Source organism: Penicillium verhagenii (genome assembly GCF_028828195.1).
Source record: "Penicillium verhagenii strain IBT 33310 chromosome Unknown utg000003l_segment0_segment0, whole genome shotgun sequence".
NCBI classification, from domain to species: Eukaryota; Fungi; Ascomycota; class Eurotiomycetes; order Eurotiales; family Aspergillaceae; genus Penicillium; species Penicillium verhagenii.
In genome coordinates this window covers 1,189,562-1,207,552 of record NW_026643167.1, presented here as the reverse complement: position 1 = coordinate 1,207,552, position 17,991 = coordinate 1,189,562, and the positions used below count along the sequence as shown (strand labels likewise).

Below are 17,991 nucleotides of genomic sequence, written 5' to 3'. Positions count from 1 at the left end.
TTTTTTTTGTGTTCTAGGGAGTTGTTATTGAAGAGGTTTTCTTTTTTTATATCGATTTTGCGTCTGCATGGACAAGCCCTATGTAAATCGCTATAGGTTACGCTTAAAATGTAGAAGGCGACGAGTACTTATCTGTTCAAATTTGGAGCTTAGAATCTAAACATTTCAACATATCGTAACATTTGAAAAAAACCAAGAAGCTTTTTGAAGGTATAGATTTGAAGGATTTGGAAGGGAATACAGCGAAATGAATACAAGAGATACATCACTCAAGATATCAATCCTTTGCGATTCTATAGTTCATTGACGTCAGGTACAGGGATTGTCCCTGCATTGTTGATTGCGGCCCCATGTCGATCTGACTTCTGACTAAGGCAGCCCCGACAATAACACCTGGAGCTTTCTTTGACCCTCCTTTCTCTTACTTCTATCACGCGTCTGCAAAATGTGGATTCTTGAGGTAAGTATTTGATAAAAGCAGAAATATTTCATTCTGCTCTGTTTATTTCATCAGTCAAATGGAAATTACTTTGCTAACAAATGTCTTAAAGCAACTTGCGCGTATCCTCGACCGGCCGCACTTCCCATGGAAGAATGTGCTTGTGGGATTCTCCCTAGGCCAGTTCCTTCTTGAGGGTGTTCTGTCATTCCGTCAGTATAAGGTTCTGCAGCAGAAGACTCCTCCCAAGGTTCTCGCAGGAGAGGTTTCTCAAAAGGTTTACGACCAAAGTCAGGTATGGGATTGTGCAACACCAAAGGGTGAACAGCAAGACTCACATGAGGATTTATTTCAATCTAGGCATACGGTCGCGCCAAGTCCAAGTTCGGTTTTATCTCAGGTCTCTACGGTCAAGTTCAAAATCTCGTTTTCGTCTACGGTGATGTCCTCCCTAAGCTGTGGGGTCTCAGCGGCTTCTTGCTGGCGCGGTACCTTCCCGGTCAATTCCAGGGCGAGATTTCTCAAACGTTACTATTTATCTTCGGTTTCAACATCATCTCCACTATTCTGTCGCTTCCCACCTCGTACTACAACACCTTTGTCCTCGAGGAGAAGTTTGGGTTCAACAAGCAGACACTTGGCCTATGGGTGACGGACATGCTCAAGGGCCAGATGCTGGGAATTGTCCTTGGAACTCCCATCATCAGCGTTATCCTCAAGATTGTCCAGAACACCGGAAACTCCTTCTTCTACTACCTGTGGCTCTTCGGTGTCTTTGTTCAGATCTTCGCGATCACCATCTACCCCATCGTCATTCTGCCGCTGTTCAACAAGCTGTCTCCTCTGGAGCCCGGTACCATCAAGACTGGTGTCGAGCAACTGGCTAAGAAACTAAAGTTCCCTCTGTCTGAGTTGCATGTCATTGACGGTAGCAAGCGCAGTGCCCACAGCAATGCCTACTTCTATGGTCTGCCCTGGAAGAAGCACATTGTCATCTACGATACCCTTCTCGAGAAGAGTGAGCCGGAAGAGGTTGTCGCCGTTCTGAGCCACGAGCTTGGTCACTGGAGTCTTAGCCACACCACCAAGCTTTTCGGTATTGCGCAGTTCCACATGTTCTATATATTTGCCCTCTTCTCTGTCTTCGTCAACAACAAGTCTTTGTACCAATCCTTCGGCTTTGTCAAGGAGCAGCCCATTATGATCGGTTTCCTTCTGTTCTCGGATGCCCTGGCGCCGATGGATGCTGTTGTGAAGCTGCTAATGAACATTCTGAGCCGGAAGTTCGAGTTTGAAGCGGGTATGTTATTTTCCAACCCCCTTGTGCACCATAAATTACATCCATGCTGACATTTTGATAGATGAGTTCGCCCAGGGTCTTGGATTCTCCAATGAGCTTGCGTCGTCGCTCCTGAAGCTGCAGATTCAGAACCTGAGCACCATGGACGCCGACTGGATGTATGCTAGCTACCACTACTCGCACCCTATCCTCACTGAGCGTCTTGCTGCGCTCGGATGGAAGGGTGGCAAGGTCACCGACCTTAAAGCCGAGGATATCGAGAAGCCTGTCAAGGCTGCTGACCGTGAGCTGTAGAGGGCCCGAGATCATGAAGGTTTACATACCATGAAACCCATTGCTCTTTTTCACTTTTTTCTGCTGCAATTTTTGGAACTTCATGCCTATGCGGTGGGAATATAGAGGGAGGGGTCGCATATGAGAAAATATCCAACAATTCTTTGTTTCCAGAAATCTTTGAACTGGATTCAGTCTATGTTGGTAGTTATAACGACGCTTTTTGATCCAGACATGAAATGCATGCGAAAATCACAGATTCAGATCCAGAATACTATATATACCAAAAAAAAAACATTAGACAACAAGATAACTCCGACCCAATGCGACAACGCCTGACAGCTTAAGAAACCAAAGACAAGATCCCAAAGCAAAAGAAGCAGATGACTCCTACTCATTTTACTTTTGCGCCTTGGCCTTCTTCTCCGCAATCCGTCTCTCCTTCTTCAGTCTCTTCCTCTCCTCCTTATCAATAGTCGCAAATTCGCCCTCCTGCTCCTCATAAGCTCCGGCCTCTGTCTCGAATGCCGGCTCCGTCATCTCCAAATCATCTCCATCTCCATTCTCAGCACCATCTTGGCCCTGCTTGCCATCCGAGACCACACCATCCAGGTAGTCCTCATTGGGGTTCTGCTTGGCGACAGTCAGATCCTGTCCCAAAACTTCGCCCGCCAGACCGGCCTGCACGCGCTTCAGGTTGTGGAGAATGAGGTTTGGCGCGGCGGCGGTAGTGCGCGAAACGGGGCCATGCTCGCTGATGTTGGCGTTGGGCTGCAGGGCTGGGTCTGTAGCTGCGCGAGTAAGGTAGGCAGCGAGAAAGTCGTGCGCGGCAGATTGGCTTATGCTCTGCGTGCTGTGGATGGTGGTTGGTGGGAGGGAGGAGGGGCCTGGGTTGTTCATTTTGACGAATTGAGTGAAATTTATCGCATTGATGTATTTGTTTGTGGAAGATTCGGGTATCAGGTATCCCTCGATGTGAATATGAGACCTGGTGGTGTGGTCGGTGGAGGATCAGAGAGCTCTATACATGTAACTTTTTTTTTTCTATCGTCAATCACGGAAAGAATTTCGGTGGCACTAGTCCCGAACGGGTATGCTCAGTCTCCAATTCATGATTATCTTTCATATACTAGTAGTATCAACCAATTCGTGCAATATATAAAAAAAATTAAATAAGTGAATTATACTATTTGCTGAGAAAAATCCTCTACACTGGTCCATATTCTTTACAATCCATTCTTTTATTAAGTGTGCTCCTATAGTCTTGCTCTAGGCGGGTCCGTGCCTGCGGCTCCGCGTTTAATTTTCTTCGACTTCCGAACACCGCGCCGGCATCAAGGAAGACCTCAAAACCTCCTCCCCAACCACATTCAAGTCACTCACCAGGCCACCGACTCCGATATACCGCTATGCTAGGTCTCACTTGCAGGGCCATGCCCTCTCTCCGGGCCCCAGTGTCCAGCACAATGAACAGGTAACGCAACCAGAACAACCTTCAAGGCCATCATCAGCATACACCACTCCACGCCAGCTCACTTCCCCTCATAAACGAACTACTGGCAACATGATACGAAAAACCAGCTTCATTGTCTGATCTTCACTAACATAATCCATTGCCAACAATCCAGAATCTCCCAATTCACACAACAACCTACATCCAGATCATTCTCCTCCCTCCTCACCACCCCAACCCGCCACTTCCAACCAATGCAGCGTTCGTTCCCGACTGCCATTACCGCTTCTGCTCCTACCACCATGACCACTGTCACCTCACCAATTACCTCCCTCCTTGCCGGGCAATCCCAGCTCGGTCAAGGCCAGACCCGCTCTTTCTCCGCATCCGCCTCCCTCGGTGTACGTCGCGTGACCTTCCGGCCATCGCGACGTGTCCAGAAGCGCCGTCATGGCTTCTTGTCACGGAATAAGACACAGAAGGGTCGTCAGACTCTTATCAATCGCCGGTTGAAGGGTCGGAAGAATGCTAGTTGGTAGATCTTTGTTTTTTTTTCTTGGGAGACGTTGTGTTTATACGCGGGCTATGTCCGGATATCATGGATTGCCGGCTACTGCATATCCAGCTGGGTTGAGATAGATGATTGGATTGGTGGGTTGTTCTCGAGACTTCACTCTGTGTGTGCTAGGTCGTATATTTGACCTTCAATTGTATCATAACTACATTATTTTTCATCACTGTGCTTCGCTTTATTAGGCTGTCTGAGAATACATCGCTGTTCAATTCAGCAGTAGATTCTTGATTCTTGATTACTTGCTTCCAAGGTTCGTCTGAGGTCATAATAGTATCCCAAGGTCGTAGTCTAGTATCTATCTATGCGCACAGATATATGATCATCCAGACTCTGTCTGGGCTAGCAGAGCGCTCCAGGAGGTCTCCCGTTCCGAACATCGAAAACCTGTGGACTTGAATCCTGGTCTTGAACAGGGCTTAAGAAGTTTCTTTTGGAGTCTAAAGACTCCAAGTGTGAGTTCTCTAACCCAATGTTGGAAGGTTCCAAGGTTACTCGAGGGCTACCTTTCATATGGATACATTTAGTAAATATTCCCATCTTGGAGGCCTCTATGGCCTAATATGCCTTAATACATGTACCTATATGGGTGGCAACATTCGTGAAACATTTGAAGGCGTTTACTTGTCATCTTCCTCTTCACTCTCCTCGTCGGATCCAGACTCCTCCTCGTCATCCTCGTCATCATCATCTTCGTCATCATCATCCTCGTCCTCATCATCCTCATCGTCCTCCTCCTCACCACCACCAACCTTGAAGCCGTAGTCATCCTCGAATTCCTTCAGCGGTTGAACTGTGGGCGTGAAGCCAACAGACTCAAAGCCAGATTTGATGGGCTATTTTGTAGAAAGAGTTAGTAAATATTTATAATCCCATGGAATAAAGATCACCTACCTCTTCAAGAACAGTACCACAAGTAACAACCAAGTTAGCCGTCTTGGGATCAAAGAGCGGCAAGATGATATCCCGCAGAGCATCCTTGATCTGATCGACACTGATATCGCGCACGTTCTTGAGCATCTTCTCCTTGTAGTCAAGGGGTAGATTGCGCACAACCTGGCGAATGAAACTGCCCTGGGCGGCATTGGCGGCGGTCATCTGCTCGTTGGCAAAGCTGACGACGATGCTGCTAATGGCACCTTCCAGCATCAGTGGGTCGAAGGGCGATGCGCCAGACAGGTGATCTTCGACAATTTGCTTGCTGGCCTCAAAGGCCTTGTGTGCGTTGGGAGACCGGTACACATCAAAGTTGACAAAACCGGTATCGATGTTGTGGGCGAAGTTGGTGCCGTAGGCCAGACCCTTTCCGCGAACGGCCACCCAAAGGGGACCCTCAACAGCGTTCATGTAGGCACTGGCAACAAGTAGGGAAGGTAGCTTGGGGTGGTCATAAGAATCAAGACCACGAGCGGTAGCATACGCGAACGAAGAATCGACGGTGGGCATGGGAACGATGAATGACTTGCCGCCAATTGACTTTCCGGCATCGCTCAGCAGCTCACGGCGATCGGTGATGGGCTTGAGCTCGGTGCTGGTTCCGAGGCGCTCAGCAAACGGCTTCCATGCGGAGACGGGGTTGGTAAGCTTCTCCAGGTCCGCAATGACAACCACGCGGACATTCTCCGGCTGGAACAAAGACTTGCGGATCTCCTCCATGCGGCTCACGATTTCCTCGGGCTTTTCAGCGAGTAGCTTCTTGACACGCTTGAGGTAGCGAGCCTTGACCAAGGTGGATCGAGCGCGGGTAATGGATTCCTCTGCATAGTGAACCATCACATGCACTGCAGCGAGCATGTCATCACCACTACGCTTGGAGTCGGGCACATCAGCCAGAAGTCTGGAGGTAATAGCCCGCAATCTTCCCACGTCAAATATGGTGTTCCAAGACAGTTCCTGGACCCAGGCGATAGCAGTTTCATACTTCTCGAGTTCGACCTGGAAAGAGACGCGCAGCATCTCGGAGTTTCCGAGGGCTCGGGCAGCCTCCATTCCATACCCAACAGTGTCCTTTTCCAGTTCGACAACCACCTGCTCAAAGTCGATGGTCTTTCCATCACGCTGAAGTGGGATGTTGAAGAATGCCTCGGTGAAGATGGACAGAAGGGGACGCAGTTGGATCGGAACGGACTGTGCGGAAAGAAGAACGGAAAGTTGCACGAAGCTGCTGGGGATATGTTCAAAGTGCACGTAAAGGGGTAGGCCCGCTTTGTTAGCGTCGGCATCAATGACATTTTGAAGGGCATTGTTGGGGCGTCCATGCTTCAGAGCAACACCGGAACGAGCAGTAACGGTGTCCATGAAATGAATAGACTCGGTGGATGGAATTTCGAAATCGGCCAGCATCTTCGTTGGGATTTCCTTATCGTTCTCTGCCTTGGCCTTTTCTAGCTTGTCTGCAAGCTCCTTCAGCCCCTTCTCACCGAGGCGCTCTTTCTGGGCAGCAACGCGGGCCTCTTCGTCGCTCTTGAATTTATCAGACAGCTTCTGAGAGGGAACACCCAAAATGGTGACGTGGTTTGCGTCCGAAATCCATTTCTTGATGAATGTCCGCCATTCCTCTTGGTTCCACTTCTCGAGTACGTCGTATTCCTTGAGAGATGCAACATCCCGCATGGTCGAACCATCCCGCTTGCCGAACAAGAAGTCGGTGATAACGTACTCGGCAAAAGATGATGCAGAACTCTCGGTGGCAAACTTCCAGGTACGGCGTTGACGTTCAATGCATTCCTTCAGGTATTTCATGTCAAGGTCTTTCTCCATTGCCTCCTTCAAAATCTCAAAGAATCGCTTCTCCACCTGTTCGAGCTTCTCGGTCTCAACGCTGGTCATGGTGAAGCGAATCTCGATGCTGGGGTGCTCCTCTGTTCCGTAGTAGACAGCACTGGCAAGCTGCTCCTTCTCAACAATGATGTTTTCTAACAGAGAAGCGGATGATCCAGCCAGATAGAGAAGAACAACGTTAAGAGCACCAGCTGTGGCATGGGTTAGTCATTACTTAATCCAGAAGTAGAATTATGTCGGGGACGCAACGTACATTGAACCGAATCATTGCAGTCCGGTCCCAAGAATCTAATTTCAATTTCACCAAACGACTCGTCTTCCTCGGGGAATTCGACTCTCTCAATGACGGACTTTTCCAATGCAGGGGTCTGCTTGGAGTCCACCCAAGGTCTTGTGAATGGGGCAGTCGGGCTCGGGATCACGTCCAAAATGGTATCTTCAAACTTATCCAGAATGTCTAACATGTTCTTCTGATCCACCTCGCCTGTGATAACCAAGCAAAGGTTCTTGGGCTGGTACATCTCACGGTGGAACTCGCGAATTCGCTCGGCGCTCAAGACGCGGAGTTGCTCCATCATACCACCAGTCTCATACCGGAATCCAATTCCAGGGGGGTAGGTCAATCGTTTGGCGGCCAGATCGATCAGCTCAGCTGCGTTGTTCTGCACACCCTGCATCTCTGAGTAGACCACACCAGCATCGTTTCCAGCGCCATCGACGTGGTGCACTTCAGTGTAGCAGCCCTCATCAGTCAAGGTTGGAGCAATGACGTGCTCCAAATAAACAGGTAAGATACGGGCAAAGCCCTCCCAGCCTGCAGTGTCGAGGGTGTATGCTGTGTGATCAGTGGCTGTCCAAGCATTGGTACTGGAATAAACACGAGTTGCTAGCTTATCCAAGAAACCCTTGTAGCGATAGTTGCGGGATCCCATAAAACAGAGATGTTCCAGAGTGTGAGGGGCGCCCGAGTCATCGTGGATCTCGGTAGCAAGCACAAAGTAACCGTTCACCTTTGGACCTTTCTGATCAATAACGACTACTCTCATACCAGTGCGTTGGGACTCATATTCTGCGAACTCGCTCGGCGAGTAGTCAGGTTTGAACTGCTGTAGCAGTTTAAAGTGAGACATATCGGTCAATGGGACTAGCCCAGTGCGCATGTGACGATGGAAACGTGTAAACCTATTTTTTTCTGTTAGTAGATTTTCATGGACACATTATGTGTATGGAATCGCTGGAGCGGCGGTGACGACTGTCCCACCACCTCCGGTGACCATGGACCCCACCGCGGGGTGTTTATGAGACAAATAAGCTCGAAAGTAGCTATCACAAAGGGGCTTTGTAACTTTGGAAGTCTTTGAAACCGATTTGGTAGTAGAAAAAGGTCTGTCGGAAGCAACACAAGAAACCAGAGGCATCCTGGCCAGTCAGGTTCTGCAAACACGCCTTGTAAAAGGCCTTTCTCTCCCAGCTCTCCCAGTGGGATGTGTTACATGGGCGGGGCAGACAGAATTTTGAGTGGTCGAGAACATAAGGGAAATGGTTAGGAAACGACTCACAGGGATCGAGTAATTTGCACCCGACTCAATCCACGCAGATACAACCAAGACACGGTGGGTTTTGAAGCTTGGTTTATAAGTGCTGGAGAGAAGTTTGGGTCCCGTTCCTTACAAAGCGAACGGGTCTCTGGTGCATGTATACCTGGGGAATTATTTCTTTATTGGTGACCAGTCATTACCAACGAATAAGCTTAAAGATTTGGAACTAATATGGGGAATTTTGAATGATCTTGGGGAATATTTGGGTTTGATTCACTGCACTGCTTTTTCAGCCTTGTAGTCTTTTTTTTTCCTAAACAACGCAGAGATGCAGCAAGTAGTAGCTACGTGGGGCGGTGACGCCCAAAGTCACGCGGGTTGTTGACAGCTCGCCGCTTTTCTTGATTTGACCTTACAGTACTAAGTACCGATCATTGGGCTTTGCCAATCTTTCAATAGCTCAGCATTATGCCACAAGTCTCCGAGAGTGAGATATGCCAGGCAGTTCTGGGTTTCGTCACTGAAGGTGCCTATCCTGATGAGAAGGTGGTGGCGGCCAAGTTCCCGGCCGCGGCTCTAGCGAAGGAGTTGGAGCTCATCTCACAGGCTCGAGAGCAAGTAGAAGTAAGTGGCCATGTCAAAGTATTTATCGTGAAATTCACTAAAAAATTTCCGCACAATAGAATGAAATCAGCTCGCTCAGCCGTGAGAACACCTTCGATGCGGACGATTGGATCATCCAAGCAAAGCAACTGCACGCGGATATCGAGCGCTCAAGAGTCACTGCACGAGAGATAGTCTCCCAGCATGAACAAACGGAGCCTCTTCGAGCAAAAGTCGAAGATGCCAGCGCCAAAGTAGCTTTGATCGAGACGGAGATCGCCTTCAATCAGGCTGTGACAGAAACACTCGAGGAGGTGCAGCGACTATGCCAGCAGTTGGAGTCCGGACGTACAACTATGGGGGCTGGTGAAATAACAGCCGCCATTGAACAGCTGGAGTCTACTAAGATGGCTATTGAAACAGATACCCCGTTTTCGAACACCAATGTGATGGGTATACTTTCTGGCGAGGTAGCACGACTGCGAGGGGAGATTGAAGAGGCATTATGTCTACGCTGGAGCGACCAAATGAAGATTGATCGCGCAAAAGGCGAGCTTTGCATTACCGATGACACGGATTCTTTGGATGAGACCATCGTGTCGCTCTCACGACTGGACATTTTCTCATCCGCCAACGATAAATTCCAGAATGCCCTTACCACGACAATCATCGATCCAATTCTGCTACCTCGTGCGGACGGCAGTACTCGTGCCATAGAGATTTCGGTAACAGGTGTCCGTGTTGAGTCTGCGTCTTCTAAGACAACTATTGCAGAAACCCTCAACCGCGTCACGGATGTTCTCAATTACTTGAGGCAAAAGCTTCCATCGTCAATGTCGGCAACCCTTCCTCAATCCTTGATCCCCGCTGTTGCTTCGAAGGCGATATCAGGATTGCTGTCGTCTGCTATTCCAACGACGCTGGTTGGCCTGGAAGACTTTGAAAATACACTGGATTGTGTTCTGCATTTCACCAAGACGATCCAGTCCTGGGAGTGGACTGGCCAGGAAGAATTAGTCTCTTGGGTAAATCAAGCCCCGAGGCTGTGGTTGACTCGGCGCCGGGTTGATTCACTTGATAGCGTGCGGAAAGCAATCGCTGCTAGTAAGGGTACTACTAAACAAGTTGAAAGAATTGAAAAGGAGAAGGTCTCTCAGGCGGATGAAGCGCTCCTGGAGAATGTCACCACTGATGATTGGGATGCAGACTGGGATGACGAGAAAGAAGAAGCACCCGCGGCCTCGGCGACCTCTCGGTCTGAAGAGGATGAAGAAGATGTCAGTGCATGGGGTCTCGATGAGGAAGAAAATGAGGTCGCGGCCAAGCCTGAACTGGCTAATGAGCCCGAAGAGGACGATGCAGATGATGCGTGGGGGTGGGGTGATGATGACGAAGAAGAGAAGGGCGATGGAAATAAAAAGCTTCCAGTTGTCACTGAAAAGAAGCCCACGGGCGGAGAAAAAACTGCTCAGCCCTCACTGCCGAAAGAAGTGGTTCTTAGAGAAGTTTACACGGTCACCGATATTCCAGATTCTATTCTTGAGATCGTACTCCAGCAGATCTTCGATTCCAAGGATATTACTCAACCTGCGTGAGTATACAATTCTCTTCCATTGCCCTCTCATTCATTTTAACTAACGGACACTAGGCATTCTAAGTCTCGTGTAGCCTCATCTGGCGCTGGTCTACTTGCCCTGCCTACTTTGATTCTGGCCATGTTCAAGGCCACCTCATCGTCCTTCTACTCGTTGAAGCTCAATTCGGGGCAAATGTATCTTTACAATGACAGTTTGTACCTCGCTGGCCGTGTTCGAGAGCTCATTGAAGATCACGAGCTTTCCAGGCTCACCCCCGATGTTGAAGCTCTGGAAAGATTTGGCAAAATTGCTTATAGCAAGGAGATGCAAACTCAAAGCACCATCGTTAGCGACCTGCTGGATGGCACTCAAGGGTTTGGACAATGCTCTGAACAGCCCTACAAAACAGAATGTGAAAATGCTGTTAGTGCAACGGCTGACCGGATTCGTGATGTCTACAAGGAATGGCAGCCCATCCTTTCACATTCCGCACTACTCCAATCCATTGGATCTCTCTTGTCCACCGTGATTGGTAAAATCATCATGGATGTTGAGGACCTTGGTGATATCTCCGAGGATCAGTCCAAACAACTGGTTTTTTTCTGCAACCAAATCTCCAGGTTGGAGGATCTTTTCATGCCGGAGTCTGCCGCTGATTCTGAAGCCGTTCCCGTCACAGCCGTCTATGTTCCGAACTGGCTTAGATTCCAGTATCTGATCAACATTTTAGACAGCTCATTGGCAGACATCAAGTTCTTGTGGGTAGAAGGAGAGTTGAGTCTAGAATTCTCCATGGACGAGGTGATCGACTTAATTGTCGCACTGTTTGCAGAGTCCGACTACCGCCGACGGGCTATCGCAGATATTCGACGAGCACCTCGGGAATGAGCTATTGCTTTATTGAATTCAAACATTAGCCGGTCAATAGAAATAGAAAATATGACTGCATATGTGGTATACTTTAATTTTTGGACTAGGGTGTAGTATGTACTACTACTAGTAGTATGTACTAAATAGTTTATCTGCATCTTTATCTCCGCACTCTGCGCAAGTGTGCCGCACCGGCTACCGTAATTTTTTCTCACATTTCGCAGACTTGCTCAATTTGCGACAGCCACCAGATTTAAGTCCCCGATACCAATTTTGGACTAATTTTTGCCCATCATGAGTGACGAACAAACCACATCTGGCGTTGAGGCCACACAGAGACAGGTCCGTGTGCAGCTTACGAGTCAGCAAGAGGATATTGCTCTGCCTGAGAACACTGGTCCTATTCTCGTTCCCACCGGTATGTATACACTACGCCATTCTGACCATCAGGATTGTTTCTGTTATCTTGAATAATACTCATGCTGAATCTATTGCAGGCCTGCGACGTTATGCGTTGTCAACATTGGTTAACAACCTTCTCTCGAGCGAGAAGCCGATTCCGTTCGAGTTTTTGATCAACGGCACATTCCTACGGACCTCAATTGATGAGTACCTGACTGCCAATGGCATCTCCGCCGAGACTACCCTCGAGATTGAATATGTCCGAGCTTTGATTCCCCCACTGCACATTGCGTCTTTCGAGCATGACGACTGGGTTAGCGCTACCGACGTCCTCTCCGAGGCCTCGCCCGCTGCATCCTGGGCTTCGGGCGCCACTTTCTCCAAGGGCCAGGAAAGAATTTTGTCTGGCAGCTACGACGGTCTGCTCCGGATATGGAACATGTCATCTGAGATTGTTGCGACCTCCATCGGCCCAAGCGACGGAGGACACACTGCATCCATCAAGGCCGCCAAGTTTGTCTCGCCAAATCAGATTGCCTCGGCTGGTCTTGACCGGACAGTTAGACTGTGGAAATACACCGAAGATGCGAGCGATTTCACTGGAAAAATTACTCCTCAGCTGGAGCTTTACGGACACAAGTCCGGCATTGAATCATTGGCTGTACACGGACGGTCTAACCGCCTTCTGACCGGTTCTTCGGATAACAATGTTGGTTTCTGGTCTACAAAGAAGGCCGATGCCCCCGCTGCCCCCGAAACCCTGCTTCCATCTAGCAGTGCCCGTAACTCCAAGCGTCGCAAGCTCAACGCCGCGGCCTCCTCTGTTAGCACTGCGCAGCGTGGACCTCTCGCTCTTATGTCGGGACACACAGGAACCGTGTCTGCAGCTATCTTCGACGCAAAGGATTCTACTGTCGGTTACTCTGCTTCTTGGGACCACTCCCTGCGCACCTGGGATTTGGTCACTGCTGCGTTGGTCGACACCCGCACCACCTCCCATTCGCTTCTCTCTCTCGAGCACCTCCCCGAGCACAACTTGCTCGCTGCCGGAACCGCTGCCCGCCACATCACCTTGATTGATCCTCGTGCCTCTGCCGCCACTGTTGCGTCCATGACTCTTCGCGGTCACACTAATGCCGTGGTCAGCTTGGCTCGCGACCCGCACAGTGCTTACGGCCTTATCAGTGGTAGCCACGATGGCACATGTCGAATCTGGGATATCCGGTCGACCAAGACCGATAAGGATGGTGTCGTGGGTGAGAGTGTCTACTCGATCACTCGCAAGAGCCTTGAGGAGGAAGGCAAGGCAGAGAGCAAGCGCGTTGGTGGTGAAGGTGTCAAGGTTTTCAGTGTCTGCTGGGACCCTACGGTGGGCATTGTCAGTGCGGGTGAGGATAAGCGGATCCAAATCAACCGTGGCGAGGGTGTTTTGTCCTCTAAGTAGATTGCACATATGGGCTTGGCGTTTTAGAAGTGGTCTTGTTAAAAAGTTTTCGAGTTCTAGTTTTGTTTTACCCAAGATTTCTAGCCATTTATTTCCTTCCACTTTATGAACGTGGATAAATAGATATTGAGTTCATCTACAAAACACTGGAGTATCATACCAAGGTTTCAAAGTTTTCTACTGTAGTAGTAGAAATAAATTTTGAGCCACTTCTATACATCTAACCTATAATACAGTGATAGAGAGAGGGAATATTCACACAAATATGCTAGCACCAGCGGCCAGTATGAAGAAGAAAACGCCAATATGCCTGCCGTCAAAGACGCAGCCTTGCCATAAAATCAATATACCTGGAAAACAAGGGAGGCATCAGTCTTATAGACGGCGCTCCATACGGTTCAACTTGACAGGGGTTTTAATCTATCGTAGCCTCGTTAGCGCATGATCTCCATATACCATGTGGTAATTCGCAGCGCCGTAGGGCGCGGAGAACCAAAAAGCAAAGACGGAGAAAAACCCACCTGTGTGCGTGTTCGCTGTCCTCGCACGGGCAAACCAAGCGCATGTCGACGGCCACGGTAGGTTCCGGTCTCCTTCAAGCGCTTAATATCATTGAGCACCTCTCGGCGCAAATCGTTCTCAATCTTCATATCCGAAAGCACGGCGGTCAAATCGAGAACCTGCTTGTTGGCGAGCTCGCCGACGCGGCAAGTGGGATGGATGTTGAACCGGGCGAGAAGGCGGGAGGAGGTGTTGTCTCCAATTCCAAAGAAGGTGCCAAGGGACTTCTGTTGGTTTCTGTTAGTTCGTAGTTCGTGGTTCGTCGGGTGCGGTCGATGGAGGGATTGCTTGCCTTTAATAGGTTCCGCTCAGGGAAGTTGACGCCGAGGATGAAGACCTAGGATAGGAGATTTGTTAGGTTGATGGTTCACTAAGAGGCTGGGTAGGAATAAAGACGGGGTTTTCTACCATCTTAAAAGGGCTGATTGGTGGTCAATTGGGGATATCCTTTGCTGCTTTTGCAATTGCTCTTTTGCTCTTCTCGAGTGCAACTCCGGAATAGATTAGATAGGATAATGGGCAACAAAGTTTATCCGATCGGGGATGTCTCCTAGCAAGTACGGAGCAAGAATAGCATACTAAAGTGTAGCGAGTAGATAAGGGTTACTGATGTTTTGACTTGAGATTGATTTAGATCATAATTAAAGCAATACTGGTAAATCCGCAAATTCTCTAGTTACACATTATATTGGTATAGTAATGGATTATAGGGTAGGATAGTACTAGTAGGTATGCGTCTATATGGGACAGCCAGTCAGCATGCTACTCTTAGTCAGAAAGCCCAGACCGGGAGCACCAACTGGTAAATGAAAATCTTTAATGAAAATTCTAATTGTAAATTTCAATTACCAACCTTACCGTACCGTGACCAAGATTACGCACGCAAATCTCCCACCGACGTCGTATAATATGGTCCACAGTGACAATACCAGACATCGCTACCTATGCTCTACCTAGACACACAGGCCACCCAAGCTAGTCGGACCCTGTACCTTGGAAGTACATGATTTGCCTCCTTCCCACAGACGCAAAACCTGCCCTCACTCTTCTTCTCCTCTGATCCATCCATCATCCCTTTTTTTCCCACTCCACTCATCCCCCTCTTTTTTTTCATTTCTTGGTGCTGTTCAAGTTCTTAGAAGTGGGAGATTTGCATTTTTTTGTCTTTCTCTCTGTGTGTGTCTAATTCCCAGTCGTTTTAACGATCCTTTTTTTTCTTTCCTATCAAGTGGGAAGGCAAAAAAAAAAAAAAACCGGAGAGCAACAATTTTATCCTCTGTCTCTTACTCTTTAAGGTAACGAACGCGCTTTTGGTGACTTCCATTTTGTTTTGATTACTCTCGGAATCTCTACTTTTCCAGCAAAAGAAGAAGTCGTCTACAATACTTCATTATATCCCACGCCACCATACACCTTCGAGAAGAATACCAGCAAACTAATCTATTATATATTATTCCACCTCCAGACCCTCTAAATCAACCGCAAACATGGCCGACGGACTGCCAATGGGTAACCTCTCTATCAACGAGTCTCAGCACGCTCCCCAGGGATCCAACCCCCCTGGTCGCGCTGCCTATATCCCTCCCCACCTACGTTCCCGCGGCGGTGCTCCCGCCCCGGATGCTGTCGACGGCCCTGCCCCCGGCCCCGGCTTTGGTGGCCCTCGGTACCGTGCCCTAAATTCCACACTCGTATCTTTGTTTCAACTAACGTCAAGCTGATTTTCTAGCAACGGACCCCGCGGTGGTAACTGGGCTAATGCTAATGCCCCCGACTTCAGCCCTCGTGGACCTTCCAACGGTAAATTAGGCCCGATTCCCCAAGGAGATATCCGGTCCTTCAATCCCCATGCTTACGGACACCCAGGACAAGGAAATTCTTACAGCGGCGGCGGTGGCGGTGGTGGCAGCGCTCCCCGTGGATCCGGAGACGGCCAGTGGCGCGACGGCAAGCACATTCCCGGACCTGCCAACGCCCGTGTCGAGCGCGAGCTGTTCGGTGTGCCCAACGATCCCTCCAAGCAACAGACCGGAATCAACTTCTCCAACTACGACGACATCCCCGTTGAGGCTTCGGGTAACGATGTTCCCGAGCCCGTCAACACCTTCACCAACCCCCCTCTGGACGACCACCTCATCTCTAACATCAAGCTGGCTAGCTACGTTACTCCTACCCCTGTGCAGAAGTACTCTGTGCCCATTGTCATGAACGGCCGTGATTTGATGGCCTGTGCTCAGACTGGTTCCGGAAAGACTGGTGGTTTCTTGTTCCCCATCCTCTCCCAAGCCTTCCAGAACGGCCCCTCCGCTGTTCCTACTCAGGCATCCGGCCAATTCAGCTACGGCCGCCAGCGCAAGGCCTACCCTACCTCTCTTATCCTTGCCCCCACTCGTGAGCTGGTGTCTCAGATCTTCGACGAGGCCCGTAAGTTCGCTTACCGCTCCTGGGTCCGCCCCTGTGTTGTGTACGGTGGTGCCGACATTGGCTCCCAGCTGCGCCAGATTGAGCGTGGTTGCGATCTGCTCGTTGCCACTCCCGGTCGTCTGGTCGACTTGATCGAGCGTGGTCGTATCTCCCTCATCAACATCAAGTACCTTGTTCTTGATGAGGCTGATCGCATGTTGGACATGGGTTTCGAGCCCCAAATTCGCCGCATTGTTGAGGGTGAGGACATGCCCCGTGTCGAGGACCGCCAGACTCTCATGTTCTCCGCCACTTTCCCCCGTGACATTCAAATGCTCGCTCGCGACTTCTTGAAGGACTACATTTTCCTGTCTGTTGGTCGTGTCGGTTCCACTTCGGAGAACATTACCCAGAAGGTTGAGTACGTCGAGGACGCTGACAAGCGCTCCGTTCTGTTGGACATCCTACACACTCACGGTACCACCGGTCTCACCTTGATCTTCGTCGAGACCAAGCGTATGGCAGACTCCCTCTCCGATTTCCTGATCAACCAGCGTTTCCCTGCTACCGCCATTCACGGTGACCGTACCCAGCGTGAGCGTGAGCGTGCTCTGGAGATGTTCCGTAACGCTCGTTGCCCCATCCTAGTCGCCACTGCCGTTGCTGCTCGTGGTCTCGATATCCCCAACGTTACCCATGTCATCAACTACGATCTGCCCACTGACATTGACGACTACGTTCACCGTATCGGTCGTACCGGTCGTGCCGGTAACACCGGTATCGCCACTGCTTTCTTCAACCGTGGCAACCGTGGTGTCGTCCGTGACCTGCTCGACCTCTTGAAGGAGGCTCACCAGGAGGTTCCTGCTTTCTTGGAGAGTATTGCTCGCGAGGGCTCTGGCTTTGGTGGCCGTGGTGGTGGTCGTGGCGGCCGTGGCCGTGGCGCTTCCAACGCTACCCGTGACGTTCGTCGCTTCGGCGGTGGCAGCGGTATGGCTGGTGCCGGCCCTTCGGCCAACTTCAGCAGCGCCTACGGTGGCGGCGGCTCCTCCTACGGAGGTGGCAGCAGCTACGGCGGTGGAGCTCCCTCCTACAGCAGCGGCGGCGGCGGTGGTAGCTACGGTGGTGGTGGTGGTGGTGCCTACGGTGGCGGCGGTGGTGGTAGCTACGGCAACCCCTCTGGCCCTACCGGCCCCTCCTCCTGGTGGTAAATTCGTCGTGGTCCGATGACGAGGCCGTCGAGTTTGATTGACTTCCAATTTTCCTTGTTTTCTCATTGTCTCTCAATGACGGGTACGCACGAGCAGAACGAGCCCTGTGGACTTCCTTCTCTTCTTAGCTGTTTCTCAGAGACGGCTTTGTCATGACTCGACGACTTTCTTATGCGTTGTTTAGATCTTTATGTCTTCCTTTCTCTTTTATTTCTGCACTTTCATGTTTTGCTCTTGCGACCGCTATATGCTTTATGGCTTTCTTTTATTTCTGTATTTGTCTTATCTGCTTCCCATTTCTTCTGGGCTTCCACTCTAGCCTTGTTTAGACATGGGGCGTTCGAGCAGTCTGATCTCTTTTGTTGCTCTGGGTTTGACATTTTGTTCGGAGCAACCGGCGATCTGTATTGCATGAACATGATAGATTGCGTTGTTTTTTTTACTGTGTCCGCTCTCATCAGATACCCCTTATGTTCGAACGTTCCCAATCGTGGGGACTACGTTCGAATGACGCGTTCACGCCGAGCGAAGAGTTACCGGCCTTTTCCTCATCTCTTCGAAAAAA

At 49.9% G+C, this 17,991-nt stretch overlaps 8 protein-coding genes across 8 annotated transcripts; 5 read left to right on the top strand and 3 right to left on the bottom strand.

Moving 5' to 3' along the window:
* Positions 1-445: 445 nt before the first annotated feature.
* N7466_001848 (zinc metalloprotease) lies at positions 446-2,033 on the top strand (the record flags this gene model as incomplete). The annotated part of the gene is made up of 4 exons (XM_057161246.1): positions 446-460; positions 552-734; positions 800-1,739; positions 1,801-2,033. 4 exons carry the CDS (start codon positions 446-448, stop codon positions 2,031-2,033), a joined length of 1,371 nt encoding a protein of 456 aa, XP_057024531.1.
* A 378-nt stretch (positions 2,034-2,411) lies between these two features.
* On the bottom strand, positions 2,412-2,912 carry N7466_001847 (uncharacterized protein; the record flags this gene model as incomplete). The annotated part of the gene is made up of 1 exon (XM_057161245.1): positions 2,412-2,912. One exon carries the CDS (start codon positions 2,910-2,912, stop codon positions 2,412-2,414), a length of 501 nt encoding a protein of 166 aa, XP_057024530.1.
* A 566-nt stretch (positions 2,913-3,478) lies between these two features.
* Positions 3,479-4,004, top strand: N7466_001846 (mitochondrial 54S ribosomal protein bL34m; the record flags this gene model as incomplete). Its single annotated transcript, XM_057161244.1, has 2 exons — positions 3,479-3,486; positions 3,674-4,004. The coding sequence occupies 2 exons, from the start codon at positions 3,479-3,481 to the stop codon at positions 4,002-4,004; spliced, it is 339 nt and encodes a 112-aa protein (XP_057024529.1).
* Positions 4,005-4,656: 652 nt separating this feature from the next.
* On the bottom strand, positions 4,657-7,977 carry N7466_001845 (putative zinc metalloprotease; the record flags this gene model as incomplete). Its single annotated transcript, XM_057161243.1, has 3 exons — positions 4,657-4,872; positions 4,931-7,008; positions 7,071-7,977. The coding sequence occupies 3 exons, from the start codon at positions 7,975-7,977 to the stop codon at positions 4,657-4,659; spliced, it is 3,201 nt and encodes a 1,066-aa protein (XP_057024528.1).
* An 846-nt stretch (positions 7,978-8,823) lies between these two features.
* N7466_001844 (uncharacterized protein) lies at positions 8,824-11,423 on the top strand (the record flags this gene model as incomplete). The annotated part of the gene is made up of 3 exons (XM_057161242.1): positions 8,824-8,979; positions 9,039-10,549; positions 10,607-11,423. 3 exons carry the CDS (start codon positions 8,824-8,826, stop codon positions 11,421-11,423), a joined length of 2,484 nt encoding a protein of 827 aa, XP_057024527.1.
* A 276-nt stretch (positions 11,424-11,699) lies between these two features.
* Positions 11,700-13,251, top strand: N7466_001843 (WD repeat WDR12/YTM1 family ribosome biogenesis protein; the record flags this gene model as incomplete). The annotated part of the gene is made up of 2 exons (XM_057161241.1): positions 11,700-11,823; positions 11,903-13,251. 2 exons carry the CDS (start codon positions 11,700-11,702, stop codon positions 13,249-13,251), a joined length of 1,473 nt encoding a protein of 490 aa, XP_057024526.1.
* A 375-nt stretch (positions 13,252-13,626) lies between these two features.
* Positions 13,627-14,223, bottom strand: N7466_001842 (mitochondrial 37S ribosomal protein uS13m; the record flags this gene model as incomplete). The annotated part of the gene is made up of 3 exons (XM_057161240.1): positions 13,627-13,671; positions 13,773-14,039; positions 14,221-14,223. The coding sequence occupies 3 exons, from the start codon at positions 14,221-14,223 to the stop codon at positions 13,627-13,629; spliced, it is 315 nt and encodes a 104-aa protein (XP_057024525.1).
* Positions 14,224-15,299: 1,076 nt separating this feature from the next.
* On the top strand, positions 15,300-17,426 carry N7466_001841 (DEAD/DEAH box helicase; the record flags this gene model as incomplete). Its single annotated transcript, XM_057161239.1, has 2 exons — positions 15,300-15,478; positions 15,542-17,426. 2 exons carry the CDS (start codon positions 15,300-15,302, stop codon positions 17,424-17,426), a joined length of 2,064 nt encoding a protein of 687 aa, XP_057024524.1.
* Between the last annotated feature and the right edge of the window lie 565 nt (positions 17,427-17,991).